Source organism: Eschscholzia californica, unplaced genomic scaffold (genome assembly GCF_041429995.1).
Source record: "Eschscholzia californica isolate CP2 unplaced genomic scaffold, dmEscCali1.0.p SCAF_4, whole genome shotgun sequence".
NCBI classification, from domain to species: Eukaryota; Viridiplantae; Streptophyta; class Magnoliopsida; order Ranunculales; family Papaveraceae; genus Eschscholzia; species Eschscholzia californica.
The window spans coordinates 11,246,343-11,259,920 of NW_028238461.1; the positions used below are offsets into that span (position 1 = coordinate 11,246,343).

A 13,578-nucleotide genomic window follows, 5' to 3' on the forward strand; every position below is an offset into this window, starting at 1 on the left:
TTTCGGCACTTTCGAGTAAGAACATCATCAAGTCCATGGATAAATAGTTTTACCTTCTCTGCAATTGATTCGACAAAGCAATGTTGTATAACAAGTTCTATATATTCTTCTCTATTAATGGTATACACACTCATTGTGCTACCCCCAGGACACAACTCCACAATTTTCCTCATCAAACTAGACTCTTCTTCTATTTCTTCAGTTTCCCAAACAAATCTCAATCCCAAACCATCTGAATCTATGAACTCTGTATCCATCTTTAGGATTTCTTTGCAGCTTTTATACATGTACGGATCTGCATCACATATATCTTCCAAAGTGATTGTAGATCCGGCTAATTGTGAAAAGGTAAAACCTCGATGAATAGAACAACACAAACTAAAATATAGAACACAATGGTTTACGTGGTTCGGTCGGAGGATCACGACCTACATCCACGGAGAAAGCCATTCATGGCTGATTTATATTATCTCCACAATCGTGGGATTGTTTGGTTACAGACTCGAAGACTCAATGCAACTCAACTCAATGTAAAATACATAGAGGTCACTTCTATTTATAGAGCGATTTTGGTATCTTATTTTCCTAAGACTCTATCTAGGATAAGTATAAATAATATCTTCATATATCTTGGACGGTTGATACAGACATCTACGGATCTCGATTCATCTCGATCTTTATACTCTAACACTCCCCCTCAAGTTGGAAGCGGAACTTGTGGAGTTTCCAACTTGAAAATTGTACTTGGAAAAGATGGATGTTGCTCGCATACGATCTTATTCAAACTTGAACTTGAATTTTAATTTTTTGTTTAATGTCGAACAATTGGCAATGGTGCTCAATTCTTTGTCTGCAACTTGAACTTGTAATCGCACATAAACTTGATATAATATTTCTGTCTTTCGCAAGCTTGAATGTCATTCTTTTCTTCTTTGCTTTATTTTTTTTTCTCGAGCTTGAATAAAATTTGGTGAGAGAGAGGTGAGCTTCAAATTTATCAACAAACTAAGAAGGAAACGATACCATATGTAGTTGATGATGGAAGAGAGGAACCGGTGGATTCATCTTGAGCATCCGTGAAGAGGATGATGAAGACATAGTGTCACAAAAAGAAGAGAGGTGACAGAAAGATAGCGTATCGAAACCATGTGAAATTTCACAGTCACGTGAGAAAAACCATGAGGGAGAGATTACAACCCACGAGTGATATCGTGAGGGAGAGAGATATAGCCGAGAGAGAGGGTTATGGCCGAGAGAGAGAGATTACACCATGTGAATTATCGATCTTGAATGATCGGGAGAGAGAGATAAACTCGTCGGATTACAAACCGAGAGGAAGAGGGATGATTACTCACAAAACTGAAAAGAAATCAGTGGTGGCTAATAAGGTGATGTCCAAATCGATGAAGGATTTCGATTGGTCTAAGGAAAGGCCAGGAAAGTCGATCGGCAAAAAAAGAAAGTTCTCAATCCAATTTTCGGTGAGTTGGAGAGACGAATTTCGAGAAACCAAAAATTCAATTGGTTTTGAAAAAAAAACAATTCACAACATTGAATACATCAAACAACGTTGGAGGCAAGATATTGAATACGATGAATATCGAGATGAAACAAAAATTATAGTAGTATATCCTACTAAATATGATTTAAAGTTGATGAATAAAAATTCATGAATACCAACTGAAAATTTTAAAAAAATTCGGCCAGAGCGGTTGAAAAAACAATTAAACTAATTTCAACCATCTCAGACGAAATTTATTACTATTTTCAGCGGGATCGGCCGAAATTTGTTATCTTTTCAATCGACCCAACTGAAATTTGTCATCTTTTTTAACCATTACGACCGAAATTTGTTGTCTTTTTCAGCCGACCCTACCGAAATTTGTTGTCTTTTTCAGTCGATCCAATCGAAAATTCTTTACGAAAAAAAGCGACTTAAAACCTTTAAACGTTCGTTTAACCATAAAGGACCTGCGGCATATTATCTTAATTATAAATGTCTTTGTTTAAGTCGATAACTTCGTTTAAGTCGATGTCCTTGTTTAAGTCGATGATTTCGTTTAAGTCGATGTGTACGTTTAAGTCAAAGGAATCTTCTTTCTTGATGTAGGTTGTCTCCTTCATTAACGGTGGTTCCTCATCTACGAGATCTTGAGGCATCATTAAAAGCTCGAAATTAAGACTATAGTGAATTAGTGATATTAAACTTTGCAAGTTTTTTAATACTAATGGTGATGTTGATAGTAGTGACGATATTAGGGTTTTGGTTGTTTATGTGAGAGAAACGACAAGTGAATAAAATTTTAGATTTATTATTAATTTTTTTCTAAGTCATTCTATTTTGGCACTATTTATTAAATGATCCTTATAACGCCCTCCTTAAACTAGTTTGGCAAAGAAAGAGCAAATACATAAATTGACCTTTCTAACGCACTGCCTTTACTAAATAATGCTCTTCCTATACCATAAGCCGTCTGTTTATATGATACTCTCTGTCTATATGAAAACTCCTCTTTTTATGTTAAGAACAGTTCCCTATTCCACAAGGACACGGTTTGCTAAAAATAGAAATCCATATATCATACTCCTGGCGTGGACCGTGGACCCATAGTCCATAGATACGCTTTAGAAAGTGAGTTTTTATTTTAGTTTTTATTTTTGTTGAATGAGTTTATTTTAGTTGTCCATGGAATATTGTCTAATTCACAAAATTACATGGTAGATAATTCTTATTTTTCTGAGAACTACATGAGAGTTACATATGTAAAGTTCACAGAACTTTCGAATGTAAAATGCCTCATGAAGGGAAAGGGATTGACAAGACATAGACTCAAAAAAAAAAGACCATAAAAGTCGAAAAAAGATATCCTTAGGGTCGAGAATGAAAAGACCCTAAAGGTTGACAATAATAAAATTACATCAATAATATTATACTAATTAAAGTGAAATCTTGATTGTTTTTTTCTCTTGTGTTGTAAATTCATCTTCAATCTTCTTGAGATGTTCATCGTAGAAATCGGCAAAAGTGACTCTTTTTTTCTCTCTAACATCTATATCCATACTTCCATTCCATAAACATTTAAAATCACCAAAAAGTGGATTATATTCTTTATCGAATTTAAATGTTGTAAGGCGATCCATGTTGGAGAGAGAAGAACAAGAAGAAGAGGAAGAATCCATGGAGAGGAGAGAATTGGCGATCTAGTTGATGTTAATGATATTTTTTTAGAGTTAAGAGAGAGATAGAGAAAAATTGTGTAGTATGGGTTTAGATTCAATAGTTTCTTTCTCTAAAACCTACACTGCCAAGATCTTATTATAGATCTAATAGATAACATAAACTAAAAAGAGGAAAGTCCGGAGGAGGGATCCCTCCTCCAGAGAAAATCAAGATCTGTAAAAGTAGTTTGAGAGAGAGAGAAGAGATGAAAAGGTTTTTGTGACAAAGAATGGGCAGCACAGAAAAATTTATCTTAATAACTATAAAAGCCTACATTTTTCACCATTAACTAAAAGTTGCCAAAATATTATTGGTAAAGATGCATAGAGTTTAAAGTAATATGAATAATTAGTGATCATGTCATTTTTCTTTTTTCCTTCCTAAAATACCCTTATCTACAGAACTCTCTCTCTCTCTCTAAAAAAAACCAAAAGTTTATAGGGTTTTTCCCATTTTCTTCATCGCGATTCTTCTTCTCAGTTCTTCTTCAATTTTAATCAACAAAAACATTCTAAACCTAATATAGATGAAATCAAGATCTTCAAAATCATTGATACAAGTTATAAATCATGAGCTTAAAATCAACATCTTCTTCTTCTCGGGTTTGTTTTCTTCTTTTGTTCTTATTCTAAAGGTTTGACGACATCGTAGAAACTTACATAAGATCGAAACAGAAAGAGAAATGGATCTGGAGTTCAATTGGTGTTGCAATTAGTCTTGGAACTGCAGCTTACTATGTTCTCATAACTTCATTTCAAATGAATCATCATCGACCATTGTTTCTAATGCTCCTGAAAATAGCTGTGATGGCATAACCCCAACTATGATCTCCCAACTATTGAAAAGGAAAAAGATACTAAAGAAAGAAATTGTTGGTTCTTAAAGAAGAACCAACTTCTGGTTTGCTTGTAAAAGCTGTAGTTGAGTTATGGACTTCATCAAAGTGCTGCTACAAAAGCACTTCTCTTTCATTTCATTTTTAGCAAAGAAGGAATAGAAACAAATTTTGTGATCTGATCACAAGAATTGTTAAAGAATTAACTTCGCTACTTGTGTTTACTAACAAACAAGATCTTCCAAATTCAATGAGTGTTGCTGAGATGGCTGATAAGTTTGGCTTACATTCGGAGCACATGTGCTACTTTAGGAGAAGACTACTTTAGGAGAAAATCTGTACGAAGGACTCGATTGGCCCTTTTTGAGACTACTTTAGGAACTATTTTCCTTTTTGAGATGTTGCTATAAATGTTGGATTAGAGATGTTACATAAACTGCTATGGTTATTGTCTTGGTGGGATTGTTTGATCGTTTCAACTTTTGTCCTCTTTTTTCTTCTCTTGATGCAAGAAAGGAATGCTTTGGGCAATCCTTTCTTGTAAACAAACAAATGTTGTGAATGTATTTTATCTCTAGTTTCTATGACATAGTAAAAGATGGATAGATGAATTAGGCATTTGTTTGATTACTCTTTAGATTCATAATAAGTTCCAATATGCTTTAAAAAAAAGTCCAAATGTAACTTCTATTGGTTTCTATATTTAAAGGAGATTTGTCTAGAACTATATTCTCATCTTGAAGATCACAAAAGTTCGTAAGAGTTTATGTTTGCCCGTAAATCTGCCATGGGACGTACCTAAGGGGTTTCTTTAAGGCACAAAAGAAAAATTATAGCTAGGTGATGGGCCTAAAAAGTTTCCTAAATAGGTCTACACCCGCAAGTGTACGGGTGTCAAGTTGTAAAATTCCGGTAAGTCCGGTTCGTTCCTCAGAGACTAAGTCGAATTTCTATTCTAATCTTAAAACTATTAGGTTTTCAAAAAAAATGGTTTGATTGATAATATTTTTTTTTCAAATAATAAAAAATTGAAATAATACTAAAGTTGATATTCAGATAAAGGGAACCTAGGGTTTTTCGAATCCATCCATATAATCAATTCTAAAGACAATTTAATTTTGATCTAATTAGGGAGTTCTTTATATAACTCAGGTTTTAGTCCATGAATGGTCTAAAAACCCGGAAGATTTTATCGTTAAAATAGTAAAAACTTTAATAAATTTATCGAGAATAGAATTATTATGACTTCATCTAAAACCCTAGATAGAAAAATTAGTTACTCATAGGCATTATGTAAAAAGAATTGGAAAATAAAGTAAAGAATTGGAGAGAAAACACCTTTTTTCGCTTTTTTTTTTTCCTTCTGCGCAGCCAAACAGAACCTTAGGGAAAGGATTTCCTGCTGATTTTCCGAGATTCTGCCAAACGCACCCTCTGGGAAAACGATTTTCTCGTCTTCCCGGAAATGAATTCTCTGAGAGAAAATTATTTTCTCGTCTTCTTTCTTTCTGTTTCTTTTTCAATCTTTCTGTAATCTCTCTCTCTCTTTCTCTGTAATCTTCCTCTCTCTCACTAAGAAGTATAAATTAACAAGAGAAATCAAAAGATCACGAAAAATCAAATTACTTTCTTAAAAACCGAGAATCTGTTTCTCTCTCTCTCTACAATATCCCTCTGTCTCTCTCTCTAACTTTCTCTCTCTCTAACTTTCTCTCTTTCTCTGTAATCTCTTCTCTCACTAAAAAGTTACAATCAAACGAAGAAGAAGAAAGATAGAAGATGATGATGATGATCGGTTTTCTCTCACTAACCTCTCCTTCTCTGTTCTCTGTTCTTCCTCTCTCTCTCTACTTCTTTCTTGTTTTAACCCGAAATCAGATAACAACAATGGTTCCTCTCTCTCTAGCTCGTGGGTATTTTCTTCTTTAGCCGTGAGACCATAATCCAGCCGAGATAAGATGATGTTATAACCGTGGCTCCCCCCTTTCCTTCTTTCTTTCTCTCTCTATAAACTGCAACCGAATCCTTCTCCAAATCCTTTCATCCATCCTTGATTCAATCTCTTTCCATCTCTGTTTCTATCTTTCCTTTCCTGATGTGTAAGAGAGAAGGAAATAAAACCTTCCTTTCTCTCTCTACACAATACCACGACTCCCCGTATCTTTCTTTCGTTCCTTTCTTCTCTTCTCGGTTTCTCTTTTATATGGAAAGAAGAGGAGATACCGAGTATGCTGGATATTACTTGAGCTTGATGATATGCTGGAATAGGGACTACCAAGAGAGAGCACAACAGCCATTGGATGAACTGACCAACTCGTGTGTAGCATAGGATCAAGCAGGGAGCACCATAGTATCTTGTAGCGCGCGCCACTGAATCAAAACCGGGTCTGGATCCCGAAAGTATCCCGATTATGCACACTAAGGTACCGAAAATTCTATTCTCACCATCAGCTGCACGCCACGTGTCGGATTTAGATAACTAACTTTTGGCTCCGACTTTGACTACCTATAAGTTTCTCATCCGAACTCCGATTGGAACTCCGTTTTCGCCCAAAAGTTCGTCTTGAACTCTACTTTCACATGAGCACTAATATTGACCATAATACCCTTGTCATTAAAATGACCAAAATGCCCCTCAAGTATATCTTTATCACGATGTTTTCGCATCGAACTCCGTAAATGAGACCTGAGAAAGAAAATCAAACAAATCATCAGAGTAACCGCTCGAACTGGACTAACTAACCCGAGTTAAGATATCCAGATGGGACATTTTCATGTCTCATCACTAGGCACTGATAGAAGTTAGGATTTGCAATGAAATGTACATAATCATAGTTTTAGTAATAGAAATTATGTTGAGTTACAGTTTTTTGTAGTTTGCAGGATTTTGCAAACCTAGTTTGCAGACGTGAGCTTGTGCAACTCAGTTTGCAGTAATGCGAATGCAAACTCAGTTTGCAGAATTTTTTTTTTTTTTTGTAAAAAAGGTATTGGATATGGACCTTGTTAGAAAGCTAATGAAAAATTCTTTTTAAATATAAAAGTTTCATAAAACTCTGACATCTAAATAAGAAGTTGTGTAAATTTAAAGTTTAAAGAAAAAATAGTAGTTGCATGTTTTTTGACCTTAATAGTAATTATGAAATGTTTTTTGTTATTCTACTCAATTTCAATATTGTTTTGGCCTATTTAGTTAAAACCTCGTTAAACAACAGACGACTCACCGTGCCATTCTTGGTTCATCCCATTTCTGCCTTTGTCCTTACCTCTAAAGGACTCAACATATACGGTACCTTCTTGTGCACCAAGTCACACTAAACTCTTGCCACTGAGCTTGCACATGACTTCTTGTGCCAATACGGTTCCATCTCATATCTCGCATATGTCCTTCATCTCAAAGGAACATATACCCAAGTATAGCTACCACCGTAGCATCCGTGCACACAACCTATTCCTTCCACCGGAACTCTCGTCGCCTTATGCACCATGCATCCCTTAACAAGGTCCCCCTCTTAGCACCATAGCTTCAGAGACCATACCATCTTGAATGCATCTCACTCTGAAAGCCTTCTCTTGGAAATCATGCTCTCAACGTAGCTCTTCATACACACTCCAGTATACCACATACCATAGTGGGAGAATCACTAAGCTCTTTGTCACACTCTTCGAGCATAGATACCAACCATCATGGGATCGGAAAACCATCCCTTTGAACCTGCCATCCAGGCTCCAGTAGTATGCTTCCAAACATACCACATGTTCTTATGCATATCTTCTTGCTTGTCTTCTCAAGCTCCGAAAACACATCCATTTGCCACTATCACTAGGCTCTTGGAACATATCTCGTAAGCTATCAAGCTCTAAGTCCATCCATCAGTAGGACCAGAGTAACATACTCGTTTGCCTATCACATAGGCTATGATACCAATTGTTAAATGGAATCAGAACACAATCCATTAGCTTGCTCTTCAAGCTCTGATACCAATTGTCAAATGGGTATCAGAGTGTAATTTATCTTTGGCCTTTCATCTAGGCTCTGATACCAATTGTTAAATGGGATCAGAACACAATCCATTAGCTTGCTCTTCAAGCTCTGATACCAAGGTAGTTGCTCTTCAAGCTCTGCTTCAGGTGTCGAAGTAATTGGTTCTTCGTTACTTGTATTTCCTTCTTTCTTGATGTAATCTCCTCTTCAGTATCGAACCTAAGGTAGTTGGGATAAGAATCACAAGGGATTCTTAATTCTGATGCAATACGATCGCGCCGAGCCTCAAGAACTTTGATTCTGCGATTCACCTCGGCTTTCTCTTTCTTCTTCTTGCAGTATAGAATTAACCCAATTTGATCAACAATCTGTACATGTTAATTTAGAAGAAATTAGATAACAACAGTGGGAGAGAAGATCGAATTGATTAACAGACAGATAATTTTACCTCACTCTCGACACCTTGAAGCACGATTATGCTTCTATTTTTGTTGAGGATATGAATCTCTCGATCAAGATGACGTAGCTGTTGCTTTAGATGGGCGATGTGAGCTTCCATGGTTTTTGATTACTGTGAATTTTCAGAACTGAACTTTTCGTAGAGAGAGAAAAGAGAGTGGCCAGTTGAAATATAATTTATAATAACTGATCGATCGACATTCACACAACTGAAATAACCAACTCCGTTTCCCAATTCTACAACAGGATTAGGGTTAGGTTTTAAGTTTGGTTAGGGCTTAGAGTTTTAGGGCTTGGGTATGTTTAATAATTTTAATCTATTTTGAGAGATGAAAAAAAAAGATGTAAATTAGATACAACAAGTTTACGTGTCCATCTTGATATTTTTTTTTCGTTATAAGTTTATTTTTTTTTCAAGATAGATATTCTTTCTTAACGGGTCGGGCTCGATAACCTCTGATATTTTCAAAAATAATAATTAAGCATAATACGAGTCCAATATCGAACTCTAACGGCTAGAAAAATGGGGTACCTTGTTTGCGAATATATTCAACAAGAGACAACAACCAAAATAACAAATGCTTTCAACTTCGATGGGGTTTTCTTGAACTGACTCGTGGAAAGAGACCTATTGAGAAAGAACCAAGTTAAAAGATGGTTACATTTTGAAGGAAAGATAATCGAAGCAGCGGAGCGAAGACCGAAAGGGGAGTTCAAAGAAGACGAGATGAGAAAACTTTGGGTCATAGGTTTGAGTTATGCTAACCCATTGAGCGAAGAAAAACTTTCAATGACAAGAGGTTCTTCATATTCTTAGGGCAAGTCCAACGTGGGGCTCGGGCTCCCAATTTTGGGAGCTCCGAGGCTTTTCTCTGTTCCAAAGTCGGACTCTCAATAGGAGCTCTCAAATCTAAATTATGTATGTGTGTGATGTACGTGTGCGGACTTTTAATTTCAATTTTCAACTATAAATTATTAACTTTAAATATAAAATTAAAATTCAATATTATGCTGGAGAGAGAGAGAGAATTTTGAAAAGATAAAATAATAAAAGAATTAGAGAAACAATTGAAAACGAAAATTTAAAACAATTAAGAATCTGAAAACTCTCAAATGGTCACATTTGAGGTTGGGAGCCCCCGCAGTCCGGGCTTCCAAATGGGAGCCCGGGAGGGTGGGGCTCCCTGGTTGGGTCTGGGAATTTAGGAGACCCAACCCCTCAATGCTGGAATTGCCCTTAATGATAAGGAAGAGGTTCTAGTAGTACCTATGAAGAAACCAAGTATTTCTTTTATCCATTTTTTATTTATTATTTTTTTTAAGCTTCTCTCTCCTTTATATATGATAGAGAAAGATATTCTCTATATTTAATATTAGGAGTTTCTATATTTTAGTATTACGTTTATCTTTGGCTGGCCTAGAGAAGGACTTAGGTTCTTATCAATATACAGTCTCTCCTCCCTAAGTATCTATAAATTCTGGAGTTTATATCAACACCTTGGAACCACTTGGGCTACCAACGGTTGACAATAGGAACTCATTTATAAACTAGGAAAGAAATCAATTTCATTTCCGTTAAAGTAACAGATTTTTAACAAACTTTCATTTGTGTATTTAATAACAAACTATAACGGAACTCCCTATAATGGCACCCCCTAATTGCATTTTATTTAATTGTGACACTCTGCGTGCACTTCCTTCTTCAGCTCTCTTCCTGGATTTCAATCTCTGATTTAGGTAATAACTTCTTCATTTTTAGATTTCAAACATGAAAACCCTAGGTTGATTTCTTCAAGGGCCTTTGAATCAAAACCCTAATTATTCAGTAATTACTATTGTCTATTGGGATAGTCAGGACATGTTATTTCCTTTGTAATCTTAATTCTGAGATGGATTAAACTCAAATAGATGAATTTGTGATCTTCCTTTGAAGTATTTTTGTGCCAATGAAGAAAATAAGTGAAATTCAAAAATGGAATTTACAAGCTTTCACTCATGGTTGTATCTTAAATTTGTTGTGTTGGCTCTATGTTAAAATGTTATGAAGGAATATCTTAGATTTGTTGTGATGGAGTGGTTCGAATATTAAAAGGCCATAACCGAGGGGTTTGGTTCGGGGCACGAGCTTATTTGATAGATAACCGAACCAAACCGTGTGTTGATGTCTCTTATTTGTGTACATGAAAAAGTATATGATGGGCACGGTGGATATTTAAACAACCCGTAATTTTTTTTCTCGCCTTTCAATCCTTCGTGTTCTTTTTCTTCTTCGCGGTTGGCTCCCCCTCTTCTACTCGTCTAATCTTCTTCAATTTTCTTCTTCAACATCAGTTCTTCTCTTTCCTCTTGACTCTCATTAAGTCACAACTAAATAGTGATGCATCTTCAAGTCGGCAAGTCCATAGCTCATCAATTCTCATACTTTCATCTAATATTCTTCTTCTTAATTTTTTCCTCTCGCTTTCACAAACTAATTTTCTACATGTTCTAAAATGAAGTGTTGAAATATTAGTGTAAATACGTGATATAAAAGCAGGATGAGTAACTAAGTTTGTTTTATTTTTCAAATAAAAAAAAGTTGGTTTTTTTGGTTAACTTGGGTTTACAAGTTTCAAGTTCAAAGACCTTTAAGACTTGATTCCATACCTTCAAAAATAAACTACGATAGGCTTCTGGTTTATATATTTCTCGGCTAAAACTTATGTTATGCTAAAACAATAACATATATTCAACTATTCTCTCTAAAAGAATATCCACATTTCGGACATTCGTAAAAAACAGTCTGCCCTTCATCAGCCGATCTCAACTGCACAAACCATGAAAAGATAGGTCAATATAAAATGACTTCTTCCGACAAAGTTCATCTTATAAAGAGAGGAGGAAGAAGATTATGATATGATAGATCGATACCTGCTTCGTGTAGTATTCAACCTCATGGTGATGGCACGCAGGACATTCTAAACTAACCTATTTCAGGCCAAAAAAATATATGTAAGCGTTGAAAACCCGTAAATGTATGATTTCTACCAAGAAAAAGATGAAAAGGAAGTAGTACTTACAAGTGGTCTTTTCACTTCTACCTCAGCAGTTTCTCCATCAAGTTCCACGAAAGGTTCAATTCCTAGATCCGTCCTAGTATCCTATTATTACAAAAGAGTATACTTGAACTATACTGTGATGAAAATACATTAATATTAGGGTAAAATCACTAGAGAACAGACTAAGAACAGCTCAATAATTTCACATGGATTGTTTTTATGATAAAGTGTGTGTAAGATCATTGTAACATGTACTTACTTTATTTCTAGTCATTATTCAAGTAAAAAAATGAAAAGTAGAAGGATTCAGATTAGCTTATTAAGGTTGGATTATATCATAATTACAGTATATATATTTTTTTTTGCATTGATGAGCAGAGATTAAAGGGCCCAGACCCAAACACATAAACAAGCAATAAAGCAACAAGAAAGGAAAAAAACAACTATACAATCACTCCCAAAATTTCCTCAATCTCACTCTTCCACTCCTATCCTCAAGCACAATCTTACTCAAGTCAGGTGGAAGGTTAGTGTTAAGTTTGTGGCCATCCAACTCAAAATCAATTGGCAATGAGTGGAGAGGACCTATACTTTATATTCTTGGTTGCTAGTTACCCATTCTCCCATGTGGGACTATTCTCACACGCTCCCTCACGTGTGGCGTTCTTTGAGCCTAACACGTGTTTTTTTTCTTTACGGGTGACGTGGAGTACGTGTGGCTTTTAAACCTATCACGTGTGGGCCTAGCTCTGATACCATGTTAAGTTTGTGGCCATCCAACTCAAAACCAATTGGCAATGAGTGGAGAGGACCTATACTTTATATTCTTGGTTGCTAGTTACCCAGTCTCCCATGTGTGACTATTCTCACAGTTAGTAGGGTCAAACTCAATTTCACCACGAGGCTTCATCTTGGACAGGAGGTCTGCTGCCTGATTAACCTCCCTATAAACATGCTTGATTCTGCAACGCTTAAGAGAAAACCAAAGCCTCTTAATCCTCAGCCAAACAGTCCAAGGAGGAAGCTTGTCAAAATCAGAAAGCAGTAAGTAAACTGCCATAGAATCAGTAACCAATATAACCTGCTCATACAGTATATATATATATATATATAGAAGTTTGACCAAGGTCATCCAAACATGTGTTCTCTCTTTACGACGTGGGATTGAACCACTTTTAGTCGCTCTCTAATTTTGAATGCGCGGGCAATTATAGGCGGGTTATGTCAGACAAATTCGATCAAGTTGGGATTGGGCGGGATGTCAGGTAGCACTTAAAAATCCGAATCCAACCCGCTTATTTCATCGGTCCGCTCGGATTGGACTCTCCTTCGTGTTTCAGGGTGTCCAAGGGTTCTAACAGACATATGTGTCCATGATAGGTTTCAAATTCTCAGGGGTTTTTCCCAGCCATATTCTTCTCCCGTTCCACACAAGTGATGTTCGTTTTCAGAAGAAAAAAATTACCATTGAATCTTCACTAAACGACAATTCTAGTGAGCATAAAATTTATTATCTTAAGCCATTTGAATGAAATTTAGCAACAACACTGCTCTTGTGCAAGATTAGGTGGAATGATAAAAATGTCGGATTCTTTGTACCATGATTGACATATCGATCAGGGCTTACGTAAACAATTATATTCATCAGGAAGATGACCAGATTTTGGTTTATCAATGGAAAAATTAGACCACCTCGATGTGGTAATAAAAATTTAAAACTAAATCACAAAATGCCAAAAACAAAAATTAAAAAGAAGAGGAAAATAAATGAGAAGTAAAAGCTTGAACTCAAAAGTCAAAGAGAAAATGAAAGTTAAAGGGATGGCAAATGAAAATTGGTGAGAAAGTTGATGGATTTTCATTTTGGTAAGAAAAGTTGGAAGTTTCATTGGTATTGATGGTAATTGTGTGAATATTTGATGATAGCTTTTACGTTGGAGAAAGATGTCAGGAGAGTGGCGTCTAATTCTCACCGTTGATGACTCGAGCGGGTATGAGCTCGATATCATCCAATCAGTGCTCTTTTCTAATAACAATATCA

General features: G+C 35.7%; 1 protein-coding gene across 7 annotated transcripts in view; it reads right to left on the reverse strand.

The window, feature by feature from the left end:
• Positions 1-11,060: 11,060 nt before the first annotated feature.
• LOC147542666 (uncharacterized) overlaps positions 11,061-13,578 on the reverse strand; it is a 35,971-nt gene continuing 33,453 nt past the window's right edge. For 5 of the 7 annotated variants that reach the window (XM_086634694.1, XM_086634690.1, XM_086634696.1 and 2 more), the window contains 2 exons: positions 11,410-11,466; positions 11,061-11,305 (listed from right to left, as the gene is read on the reverse strand). In XM_086634694.1, coding sequence (XP_086490820.1) covers positions 11,228-11,305; positions 11,410-11,466 — 135 coding nt within the window. In that variant the 3' untranslated portion in view covers positions 11,061-11,227. The remainder of the gene's footprint in view (positions 11,306-11,409; positions 11,467-13,578) is intronic. The other 2 variants (XM_086634695.1, XM_086634689.1) reach the window with 1 other exon arrangement.